This window comes from Antechinus flavipes, chromosome 5 (assembly GCF_016432865.1).
Source record: "Antechinus flavipes isolate AdamAnt ecotype Samford, QLD, Australia chromosome 5, AdamAnt_v2, whole genome shotgun sequence".
In the NCBI taxonomy this organism is placed as follows: Eukaryota; Metazoa; Chordata; class Mammalia; order Dasyuromorphia; family Dasyuridae; genus Antechinus; species Antechinus flavipes.
Window position 1 is genome coordinate 26,721,649 of NC_067402.1, and position 13,265 is coordinate 26,734,913.

Consider the following 13,265-nt stretch of genomic DNA (forward strand, 5'->3'; position numbering starts at 1 on the left):
TCCAAGATTATCCCCCTTACAGATGTTTGCTTTTAGTTTTAGTTAGATACTCTTTATTTCTAAGAAAGGTTCTGTTGATTCCCATGCTTTGTAATGTTTTCCATAGGGCTGGATATTATATTTTGTCAAAGGCCTTTTCTGCATTTATTGATACAATCATATGATTGTTGAGGATTTTATTATTAATATGGTGAATTATGCTGATAGCATTCCAAATACTCAATCAGCTTTGCATTCTTGGTATAAATCCCATGGTAATAGTGATTTGTGATATATTGCTGTAATTTCCTTGTTAGTATTTTATTTTAACTCTTTGTGTTAATATTCATTAAGGAAATTGGTCTATAGCTTTTTTCTTTGTTTTTGTTCTCGGTTTAGGCATCAAAACTATATTTGTATCATAAAAATTTGGTAGGATTCCTTCTTTACCTATTTTTTTCAAATAGTTTATATAATATTGGTGGAATTCATTTTTAAATCCATCTGGTCCTAGGATTTTTTTTTGTTAGGGAGTTCACTGATGGCTTGTTAAATTTCTTTTTCTAAAAGAAGTTTATTTAAATGTTCTCTTTCATGGTTATCTTTTTATGCTTCTGAAGGCTAGGATTTGAAAGTCATATTTTCTATTCAACTCTGATTTTTTCATCAGGAGTGCTTAGAAATCCTCTATTTCATTTTTCCTCTGATGTTCTATACTCAGTTTTGCTGAACAGGTTATTCTTGGATGTAATCCCAGGTCTTTTGTCTTCTGGAATATTTTTCCAAGCTTTCCACTCCTTTAGTGTAGCAGCTGCTAAAACTTGTGTGATCCTAATTGACTCTGATATTTAATTTTTTTTTTTCTGGCTGTTTGTACTATTTCTTTTTGTTCTGGGAACTCTGGAATTTGGCTATAATATAATATTACTGGATGTTTTCATCTTGGGATCTCTTTTAGGTGATCAACAGTGGATTGTTTTGAACCTAAGCAGTTTTCTTTGATAGTTTCTTAACATAGGATCTAAGCTCTTTAATCATTTGATCAGTTAATTCAGTTATTCTTAAACTATCTCTTCTCAGTTTCTTTTCTAGGTAGGAAAAGGTGTTTTTTTTCCTATAAGATATTTCACATTTTCATAAATTTTTTTTTCTTTTTTTTCTACCTTGATTTATTGTTTCTTGATATTTCATGAATTCATTAGCTTCCATTTGGCAAATTCTAACTTTAAGGACTTATTTTCTTCAGTGAAGTTTTTTTCCCATTTGAACAGTTCTGTTTTTTAAAGTTTTAATATTCTTCATATTCTTTGGTGCCTCATTTATTGAACTGTTAAATGTTTTATTAATTTTCTTCTTTTGCTTTTATTTCTTTACCTGATTTTTCTTTCATCTTTCTTATTTGATTTTGAAAACCATTTTTAGCTCTTCCAGGAAATTCTTGGGCTTGTTTCCAATTCACTTTTTTTTTCCTTTAAGGCTTTACTTCTGATATGTTCTAATTCTAATGTCTTTTGAGTTTCTGTGTTGATCTTTCTGGTCATCCTCCTAGCTTTTTGTGGTCAGGTGTGCTTTTTGCTCATCTTTCCACGCTGTTTCTTCATTTGGAACCTTATGTTAACATTGGGTTCTGTTCCCACCACTGGCTCTGCCTCAGGCTTTTCCACACCAGAGTTTTGAGCTGGTTTGGGGGATTGGAAGTTTTGATGCTTCCGGGGTGGGGTCTAGTCACTGCTCTCTCGGTCTTGACCACAGGCCTTCCTGGGAGGCCTCCTGATCCCGGGTTGCCGGCGATGCTACTTCCTGGGCCACTGTTCCTCAGGGTCCCTGATCCTGCCCCTCTGGGCCTGCAGACTCTATAAGCCAAAGTGGATGTAGGCAGTGGGGTTCCCAAAGCCCATCTGGTGCGGTGTTCGGTGCCTGTAATCTCTCTGGCTTCACAGCTCCCCAAACTGCTTCCTGTCACTGCTCCTGGTCCCACCATCGGTATTTGCCCACATGGACCCCGGGCCAGCCTCCTCCCTCGTGGTACAGATCCCTCCTTTTGACCTTTTCTGTGCTCTTGAGGAATGTCTCATCTCACCTCTTGCCGCTCCGTCACTCCAGAATCTGATTTGAGATGTTATTTTCAAATTGTTGGGGGGAAATGTTGAGTGGGCTCAGCTGAGTGCTCTCTCTGCCCCGCCATCTTGGCCCCGCTCTGCCATCTTGGCCCTACCCCCTGCTCTGATTACGAGCTTTTATTCTGCATAGTTTAGCTATTTCATTTCTTTTTGTTTTTAAGTATTACACTCCTTCTCTCTCCTCCTCCCACAAGTGGAAGCCCTCTCTGCAATCAAACAAATAAACATTTTGGCCATGGCTGAGAGGGAATTTCCTTTTTATGTCTCTAATCTATGAACTCTGCTCCATGGGAAGGCCTCTTGCTCAGCCCTCTGTAATTGTTGCCTACGTTGTTCTCCTGATTCTGCTCTGTCACTATTTAGTCACGTCTGATTCTTTATGACCCCATTTGGGGTTTTTGTGGCACAGGCACTGGAGGGGTTGGTCATTTACTTCTCCAGCTCATTTTACAGATGAGGAAACCGAGGCAGCCAGGATGAGTGACTTGCCCAAAGTCACACAGTGAGGAAGTGTCTGAGGCCAGATTTGAACTCAGAGCTTCCTGATTCCAGGTTCGGTGCTCTATCCATTGTGCTGCCCCTGGGCCATTCTGCATTCATTCATATACATCCTCCTAGGGTGAATCTGGATCTTTTGTCCTTTCTGAGGGTGAAGTGATATTCCATTATATATATATATATACCACAATTTAATTTTTTTTTTTTGCAATTTTATTTTTTTTTTAATTAAGAGTTTTTATTTTCAAAACATATGCATGGATAACTTTTTAGCATTGACCCTTGAAAAATCTTGTGTTCCAGTTTTCCTCCTTTCCCCCCACCCCCTTCCCAGATGGCAAATAATCCAATATACTGGTCAGCAAGTCCCTACTCTTGGGCCTTGGCTAGTTCTTTCCTCCCACAGGGCGCCGCTGTGAGTGCTTCTGTGCTCACTTGGCCCTCTTCAAGATGCAGACATGGTCTCACAGGTCAGGCTCTAACAATGGGATTGCTTCCTTGAAGAGTTTAATATGCTCTGGACCAGCCTCTTGGGGAGCTTGGGGTGGCCATGTGTGACAAAGCGCCTGCTCCGTTCTCCTTTTTGTCAGGAAGGTTGGAAAGTCTTCTATTAAGGATCTGTTTTTCCCATGTCGGGGGTTTTTTCTTTAAGCTTTATTGATCTGGTTTTGTTTTTCTGCGTTACAGACATTGTTGAATTGCTCCTCTCCCTAGATTTCCAGCTGACAAAAGTTTGGCTTGTTTCTTCAGGTACAACGATCCTGAGAAACTCTTGGAAACCAGACGTGGGCGATGCGGCGAATGGGCAAACTGCTTCACGCTCTGCTGCAGAGCCATGGGCTTCGAGGCGCGCTACGTCTGGGACTCCACCGGTAACTGTGTCCCCGAAACTGCTGGCAGATTTAACTCATTTTAGTGTTTTCTCATGGAAATCTCATTCGTGGTTCGATATAGGAGACACTGCATGTAGATAGTGAGGCGCCGTTGATGTGATTTTAGAATCCACCAATCGGAGCTTTGTGCCTTCTGCTCACTTTTTAGAATCAGCCATTCTCTTCACTCTCCTCATTTAAAAATAAAATAAAATATAAGACAATCCCCGTCCCCAAAATGACAATAAAAAGCCACTTGGTATTAGGAAGGCTAGGATAAGAAAGGCACCTTCATAATAACTTCTGCTTCTCCCTGGTTATTACAGCTAGAGTTGGGACTTATTTCTGATGAAAAGAAATACAAATAACATCATCGTGCTTTTGTTTTTTAAATGTGCGCTAATCAAAAAACTTCATTTTGGGACTGTGTTGCTTCCTGGTATTTGCTTCCCCAGAATTTAGCAGTGTCTGGCAGAGAATAAGCACTGTATGCATGTTTTATCCATCCATCTGTCTGCCTACCTGTCTGTGCTGCAGAATAGTGGTTTCTTAAATCTGACTATATGGTTAATGAGTTATAAGGAAGGTTCTTATGAAACGGGGGAATAAAGTAAAGAACAAATTTTCCTTATTTTTTTACACAAAATGCTCTTGTCATTGTGAATATGGGTGTGTGATACATAAATATTACATGATACATAACATATGTATATACCCTTGGGTGTGTATATGTAGCTATATATCTAGATATACATGGCTATATGTAATATGTATCTATAAAGAGAGAGAGATTTTTTTAAATGGCTACATATTTTTGTCTCTTCTGTTGTTTTTGCAGACCATGTTTGGACAGAAGTCTATTCTCCGTCTCAGCAGCGATGGCTGCACTGTGATCCTTGTGAAAATGTTTGTGATAAACCTCTCCTTTATGAAGTAGGATGGGGGAAGAAGCTCTCCTATATCATAGCATTCTCCAAGGATGAGGTAAGGGAAATATATTTTTTTTCCTATTTAAGACATAATAATTAAGGCATTTTAATTACTTCATTAATTAAACAGTCTACTAAATCAGCTTTCTAAATAAATATTTTTTTGCCAAGTTCTAAAAATTTGTTTGATTTCCCAATCATTCTAAGAAATATGTTGGTTATAATGTGAAAATTAATTATCTTCTCATTATTTATATTTAAAGAGAATAATCTTTAAAACTGGCTAAATATTAGCTTGCTGTATACTCTCTTATTCAGAAATTACTTATCAGTAGTAATGAGCATGATAAATATCTACATACTCTCTTTTATTTGAGATTGTTGATGTCACTTGGAGATATTCCTGTAAACATGAAGAAGTGGTCTCTAGGAGAACTCAGATTAAAGAAGAAGTACTTAGAGAAACAATTAATGGCCTTAATAAGCAGGTATGTGATTGCCTGCTCTTTCTATGAAGACAAAGACATTTTTATAAAGACTATAAAAAATCAATTTCTTTTAACTATGGCTATCCAGTGGAAGAATTGTTTGCCAGAACACATCTGTTTTTCTATTTGTACTTTTAACTTTTTCACATGGTGGAAAATGGAATCATTTTAAAGGGAACATTTTGTACTTTAACCTCCTTCGCTTTGTCTCTTGTAATAAAAATAGAATAACGTGCAATTTGCTTCATTGAAGTGTAACCCTTATGCCTCATTTGAGGTGCGGGGTCTCAGTGGCTGTGACTCTAAGTTTGACCAGCTTTACCTCTAGGCTGAGAGATGGATCTTTGCTTGAGGATCAGTCTAAGTATCAGGAGGTTCATCATGGGGTTGACCACAGGGTGAGGAAATTTCATCCTCAGCAGCTCTTAAAGAGCAGTGATCTGTGAAAATGGAGAGAAGAGCCATGTTGATAGAATCACAGATTTTTTTATTTAAGTTTGAAACCTGACTCAAATACTATAGATTTGGGTCTTGTTTAATGTGAACTGTTACAAAATTCAGCTAATCCAAATACACTCCAGAACAGTTTACTGAGCAGCTCCTCAGGGTTATTGACCTTCATTCTCAGAGACCCAAAATGGTATCACCATGTTCGGGTCAAGGTGCAGTGTGTCCAGCGGTGGTCATCAGACCAGTATGAGCTCAGAAGGCTCTACCATAGTCGGGCACAAATAATGCTCATCAACATTTGCAATGGAGAGGACTTTAAATTTGCACATTTTGGGTTTCTTTTGAGCTGCTGCAATTGTTTCACTCATAGAACAAGTCCGTATGGAATAGAGATGGTCCCAAATCATAACCACAGACTAGAGAAGTAAGGGAGAGCATTTCTGTGTTGTCCCGGGAAACAGTGTCTTGACACCCTTTCCCAATTTCAAAACATTCATTTGGAGTCAAATCGGTTTTCTGTGTTTGGATCTAAGACTCCTGAAGGATATTTCAATTGTGTTCTCTTACACACTGTAAGATGTAGCTAATGTACTTGCTGTGTTGTGGATGTGTGAGAGTATATATATATACACACACACATATATATATACATGTATATATTTACATATACATATATTTATATGTGTGTGTTTTACACATGTGTATGTTTATGTGTGTGTTTTATATGTATGTGTTTATATATGTTTTACACACACACATATATATATATATAAATTTGTGTTTATATATATATGCCGTCCCCTGTCCCTCCCCTCCAAGGCCTGTTCCAATGCCTTGTGACTTGGAGGGGGCTCTACAAGACTGTGCTGGTGGGACTAGGCTCAGGCCGGAAAGCCTTCAGGCCTATCGGTGGGTTCCGCGCCTGCCGCCGGCTCTGGTTTAGCTGTGAGGTTTGAAGGCCCTGGACACTCAGCATCTGGAAGCAGAGTCCCCCCACCCATGCATAAAATCACGCGTGTTCTTCAAACGCTGACTCTGAAGTCTCTATTCCCTGTGAGAATCTTTTTTATCACCTTTTGCTTCTCTGAAGTTCATTCTATTTCAGGCACTTTGTCTGAACATCACCAAATCATCTCATGGGGTTTTTATTCAGAGCCTAAATTGGGCTGCTATTGGGGGAAAATAACCCTTTTAAAATTGTTCCCCTGATTGTTCAGAAGTTCTGAGAAGTTATTTCATGTGACCTTGCAATCTTTCCTATGCCCCGAGAAAGGGAAATTTAATGAAGCTCCATTCTTTTCCAAAAGAAGTCTCTCTGGTAGGTAATGAAGTTGGTGTGTGATAGATAGTGGGAGTGGAGGTGGGGAAAGTGGCTTGGTTAGAGTCTTTATCCATCTTATCTTCTGTATAAAGCTCACTTTTTCACTTTACAAAATTCCTTCTGCATTTTTATCACCTGATAGACCGGTCACATCTTGCAGTGTTTGTAATAGAACAAATTTGCAATATCCTTCAGGAGTCCTAGCTCCAGAAGGAAGAAATTGATGGTCTTAGAAGTGTGCATTTGGAAATTAGGCAAACGGTGTGTCAGTCATGTTTTATTTATAGAGGATAGAAATGACTTCAGTATGTGTTCAAAAATAGATTTGCAAAAGAAAATCAGAAAGAAGGATTTGAGTAAAATAGTATATTAAAATGTAAGAATAGTATTTGGTTGAAAAAGTAAATTCAAAATGCTTTCTTTGAATAAATATAAGCAAATGATTGATGCAGTTAATTTAAACAGAGTAGAAGATAGAATTATCTCAAGTAAAACTTGGTGATTAGCATTGTTATAGCACAATTTCCTTATGTTGCCGATGAGGAAAATGAGAGATTAAATGATTCCTATGGTGTTGAGAATCATTTTAACTGAGTTACTTAAAAGGCATTTGATTTTGTTATTTTAAAAATAATAATAAATTTTGAAATTGAAGCAAATGTTTCCACTATCATGTTTTCCTTATCCTTTCTAGCTTCTTAGTTCTGAAGTTATTTCACATTTTAATGATTTTTTTTTTTGTCTTAGTGAGACAAAACTGTCTTAAACACTACAAATTTCAAAGAAAGTACCAGCCTGCATCGGTTAAAGGAGTTTCCTCTTTTGGGAGTTCCTTTGGCCATTGAAATTAAAGCCTCAGTCTCTTTTTCTAATCTTTCTTAGATTTTAGCTTCAAATAAGTCATTACCTGAAAGAATTTTCAGTTTTTTCCTTTTGTTTTCTTTTACCACAGAGGCAGCTCTCCTTGTCAGAGAGCCGAAGAAAGGAGCTCCTTCACAGGATAATTGTGGAGCTTGTGGAGTTCATCTCTCCCAGAGCTCCTAAGGCTGGAGAGCTCGGTGGCCGGATCTCGGGCTCAGTGGCTTGGAGAGTAGCCCGAGGAGAAATGGGTTCTGAGGTATTTAATTCATTAACAGAAAGGAGCTTCTCCTCCAACATGATCCCACTCTAGGGAGTATTTCTTGGTCTTAGGGTAATGGCTTTGACATTTCCCCCTATCACTTCACATTAGAAAGTAATGGTTTAAAAGAAGATGAAAATTTGGAGGGAATTAGTAGCTAATTGCTTTAGAGGAGATATAAAGAGAAATATTAGTTGACAACAGTTATACTACAGAAATTATAAGAATTCTTAAAAATAAGGGTTTGGAACTATTGCATCCTTGGTTAAAAGATTTCGGATATAGTGATTAGAATCTGCTTATTTGTTTCTATTCTGTTCATATTCAGTTTGCTTAGATTATCATTATAGAGAACTTATTACGTTGTAGTAGGTTGTAAAGATATAAAGAAATAGAATCCTGTTCTACTTTCCTTTCCCCTGATTTGTTTTTTCTTTAGGTAACTGATTTTATAGTCATTCATATAGGTTGAAAAATAGGTATTACAGTTGTTATCTATATTGATAAATCTATCGTTTAAACCCATCATGTACTTCGTTAGATCTCACAATGCAAATCCCACCATAGTCTGCTTTTGGGAGGAAGAAAACACTCAGAAAACAAAGTCTTGTATTGATAATATAACAATTGACCTTAATATAGGATAATTTATTTGAGGATTGTAATATCCTTAACTTTTACCTCTTTTTATCAACTATTTGACAGTTTTGTGAGATAAAACAGGAAAAGTTAATTTGTTGATGACAGTGAATCTCTAATAATTTTAAATCTGTCATTTTGATTAGAAATTATTAATGATGAAATTGAAATAATTTTTAGGCAATTGGTTAATATTCCTGATGCTAGATAATTTACTATGTGGATAATATATTTGTCCCAGTCCAATAAATATTATGGTTTAAATCAAATATTTGAGCAGTTGCTGTGTTCAAGGTACCTTGATAGATATTGCAGAAGATAGGGAAATATGGAAAAAATGACCTTTGACCTCAAAGAGTTTGTGATCTAGTTTATAAAAAAGCAAATGGAGAAAAAAAAAGAGAAAGGCAGATGTACACAAAATATGGAAATACACATTTTTTAAAACCGTAATGTTATTTTCCCCATCAATCTCCCATCCGTCTCCCTAATTTTTCAAAATTTGTCATTACTGAGTCTCTACCGTAGGACTGAAGGAGGTGGGTTATTTTAACTACATTTTGCAAATAGTTTTTGCTGAAATAGAGATGATTCAGTTTTCAGTTCAATCTTGGAGCTATAAGACAAAATTCAATCAGTAACTCAAATCACTAATTGCTGTACAAGTTATAATCTAAAGAGACCTAATTTAATGCACAACTGTGTTCTATTAGAAGTATGAAAATTATTTAGTCATTCATACCTTTTTCTTATAATGACAAATGTTCTTATTCATCTAATCATGGTAGGGTAGGTGATTAAGATAGGCTAAACATCTATCATTATTAGCCTTTATTTTTACAGTGAAGTCAGCAGAAGAAAGGAAGCTTTGTGATCCACATGAGAAAGGAAGAAACCTTGGTCATATATAATGAGAGCTAATAAAATTTGTAGAAAGTCAATATTTTAATTGCTTTAATGTCTAGAATAAAAACATGGTTGTCATTTCAAATTGCTCTATTCATTGGGATAAAATGGGATGGGAATTGGATTTGTGATTTTATTAGTATAGGGAACTCGTGGGTGAAGAAACTACCTCTTAATAAATGGATGCTTAGTGTGAACTATAAAAAAGCTAGTTAAGCTTGAATAGCTTAAAACTACACTAAGACTTTGGGAAGCCCTGTATTGCATATGACAGTATGATAAGTCTGCCATTGTGAGGCCTTATGTGCATTCCTGGACCTCTGTCTCTTTACTTCTAATGTATTTGGGAAAAATAATTCCACTTTCTTTTGTTAAGAGAAAAGAAACTGTGTTCACACCGTCTGGAGAAGAGAAAATGGCGAAACTTTTCCACCTCACTTACAATCCAGTGGATGATTGTTATGTCCGAGTTTCAAGTAATAATGACAAAATCTCCAGATGGGAAAATGGTGTTTGGAAAATGGAATCTGTGTTCAGAAAAGTTGAGACGGACTGGAAAATGGTAATTATGTGCCTGGGGGCTCTCGTGTCCGTGGGCTCTGGGGGCTGGGGGCTTCTGCGTGGGTGGGTTAGTGAGACTCCTGCTCCTCCTGAAGATGTGTCAGAGATCGCCCTCCCCGCCACCGTGGGAAGCTGGGCCATTTCCCATCTCTATCTCTGCTTGGGATTGTTCCTCTTCCTTTGCTCGGCCCCGCCCCTCCCCTAGGTGATCACCCTCGGGCCTCCATCCTTCTCGCTCCCTGTGGTTCCCCAAACCTACATCTCTGTTGTCCTTGGGCTTGCCCCCAGTCTGGGTCTCTGGATTAACTCTGAATAAAGCTAAGACATCAGGCCTCGGCCTCCATTTTAGTTGGGCTCATTCACGTAAAATGAAAACGTGCTTATTTTCGGAGTTGTTTTAAAGGCCCTTTTCCAGTGGGGAGAAGAAATCTCTCTGTGACCAGGTTTCCCTTCGGACTGCTTCCAGTCACTTCAAGGACCAGGCGGGCCCTTACCCTCAGGCCCCTCTGTCCTGGCTCCACAAGTGATCCTATCTGATGGCCTGGCTTTTCATGGCTGCGATCCCTGTCCCCATGATTCCCTTCCCCTTTCTTCCTCCCTCTCCCCCTTTTCGTGGATGCCCCTCACCTCTGAGTCTTCAGGCTGTGGCTTCCCCCTCCTCAGGAAGAGCCTCTCCTGATCATTTGGTCAGCCCTGATCGGTGAGCTTACCACTGACACTGGTGTGGCTTTGGGGTGCAGTGGTTTTTGCACATGATCCCCTTCATTAGAATTCAAGGGCAGGATCCTGTGGTTCCTTTCTTATCATTCTCAGCACTTAGCACAGGGCCTGGCACACAGTTGGTGCTTAATAAATGCTTTTTGACTTGATGACCAAATGATGTCACTCTTTCTCAGAGAAAGTTAACCAAAGACTGATCAGTCAGTGCATGATTCATACTTCTGGATGACAAATTGCATCACAGCACATTTGCTGGCTTGTGTTTGGGGGTTCCCTCAGGGCAGGAGATCTTTAGGTGCTTTGGGAGGTGGCAAGATGACTCCTACCTTGTCCTGCTGCTACAGAGCCACTTATACAAGAATTACCATCGTCCTGGCAGGGCTGATTGGTGTCTTTTGTTGTCACCGACTGAATACTTGGTGAAGTTGGTGACAATGCAGCTTGACTTTCCCCTTGATCGTTGCAAGGGATTTTCAGTAAGTTCTAAAATCAGATGAGTAGCCCATTTTCCCCAAATCTAACCTTCATCATTGGGAATAGATTTCCAGTGCTCTCAATAAGAAGATTAGCCCATTTTCCCCAAATCTAACCTTGATCATTGGGAATGGATTGCCAGTGAGCTTTCAAACAGAGGAGTGTTCAGCGCATTGACAGATAGTGATCTCCATTTCTTGGATCACTTTCTTAACCTTTCATGTTGTAAGATGGTACAACAGTATGTGCAATATTACATTTCCATTTAGGAATTTTGCTTCTAAATTATATTAACATATTTATCAGAGTTCATCATTCCTTCAAGATTTCTGTGGCAACTGGAATAAAACAAATCTTTAAAAAAGTCCTAGGTCACTTACATGGCTGCCAAGAGTTTGGATATGGCCTTAAATGAAAAAGTGAGTTACATCACTTAAAATTGACCTTTTCGTCGTTCATACTCCAGTCTTTATATTTTCTTGCACATGAAAAATAGTTTGGGTTTTTTGTTTTGTTTTGTTTTTTGATGAGCAGTGGTTATTAGCTATATTTCTATTTTAATTAAACTTTCTGTTCTTCCAATTTCAAAAAGAAACAACCCTTGTTCAATAGTAACCCCTCCAGTTGCAAAGTGCCTCTGAAAGTCTTTGATTGTTCTTTGAAGTAATTAGACTATTTTTCAGTTTGTCAGTCCTTGGTTTGTTTTTGGTTTTGACCATGTTTTCCTTGGTGCTTTGATGTGACTGATCATGTTTTTATTGTGTCTCACTTAACTTGAATTGCTTGACTTCCCTTAATCCACAGTTCCTTCGATATCTCTAATAGTTGTTGATGTGTGCATTTTAAAAGCTATAATTTTTGCATATTTCCTTAGCTAATATCCATTCTTAAAAACCACAGAATTTAAAAATTCACCAAAACAACAATAAAATGTGTGCATGCCAGGAAATTCAGCTGTCAGTTAACAGTTATAGTGACTAACACATAGTAGGTGCTTAATAATTTATTGTTTATGGACTAACTTAAGGTGGGGAAAACTATAAAGTCTCATAGTTAAGGTCTAGTATTCTGAGTCAGCCTATTATCAGTAGAAATGTATCACAAAATGTTTGAACCCCGACCCCCCAGAGCTTCTTAAAGTTCAGTCTGAGGAAAAATCCAGTGAAGTAGGAAATAGCCAAGTGTTGCTGTTTCTACATAAACTTCAGTTTGGCCATAAAAATGATTGGAGAATTAGCAACAGTTGTATTATAAATACCTGCTTTTGATATCTTCAACTCAATTTTCTGAGAAAAATATTTGCCACAATAACACAAAATCTAAATATTAAAAATCTAGAAATTAAATGAATTGAAATACTCAATATTAAAAGAATATTGACATGGCTCAAAATGTGTAGTTAGCTAATAGGACCTAAAAATTCCATTTGCCCCCAACTTTGCAGTATGCTTGAATTCAGTCAACATTGAAATTTCTTCTGGGATATGGAGATTAGGCCCCACCCTGGAATTCCTTTCCTCTAGCTCCTTTTCCTCTGATTTTATCTGCTTCTGTGAGTTAATGATCACCTCTGTGTAGGGGGAGCCTGCAATCTCTCTATCCATCTTCCCTCCAGCAGAGCCATTGGCCTGGTGGACATTTTAGATCCCAAACTCAACCTTCAGAGACTGAATTCCTTCTCTTTTCCCCGAGGCCTACCCCTGACTAAGCTTCTTTATGGCTGACAATATTCTATTCTAGTCTCTCAGCAACGTCCCCACTTCTTATTCTTTTCTCACACATCCAGTCGGTTGCCGGATCTTGCTGTTTCTTCCTCATGTGTATTCCTTTATCTCCTTAGTTTACTACCTCAGCGGCTCACCTGGTCTCAGTGCTTCAGGTCTCTTGCTCTTCCCATCCCTCCCTCTGCTCTCAAAATCATTTTCCTGAAGCACACATCTCAGTGTGTTGCTTTATCAGCATGGCTCCCAGGGATGTCTAGGGAAGATATAAATTGCTGAGCTTTTTGTAGGCTAATTAAACATTATGGCCCCCTTCTACATGCTGTAATCTATACATATTATTCTTCCTGCTACTCACATAGCATTTCTTGTCTCCAAGCCTTTTTCCATTGGCTGCCCCCTCTATCCAGAATGTACATTCTCCTCACCTCTGCTTCACAGAAACCTCCTGAAATGTGCATCTCAAA

The 13,265-nt window shown here is 38.2% G+C and overlaps 1 protein-coding gene across 2 annotated transcripts in view; it reads left to right on the plus strand.

Moving 5' to 3' along the window:
* The window catches only part of NGLY1 (N-glycanase 1), a 56,871-nt gene that overhangs the window by 41,624 nt on the left and 1,982 nt on the right, over window positions 1-13,265 (plus strand). For both annotated transcript variants that reach the window (XM_051963182.1, XM_051963181.1), the window contains exons 6-10: window positions 3,348-3,469; window positions 4,308-4,453; window positions 4,776-4,886; window positions 7,610-7,774; window positions 9,699-9,884. In XM_051963182.1, coding sequence (XP_051819142.1) covers window positions 3,348-3,469; window positions 4,308-4,453; window positions 4,776-4,886; window positions 7,610-7,774; window positions 9,699-9,884 — 730 coding nt within the window. The remainder of the gene's footprint in view (window positions 1-3,347; window positions 3,470-4,307; window positions 4,454-4,775; window positions 4,887-7,609; window positions 7,775-9,698; window positions 9,885-13,265) is intronic.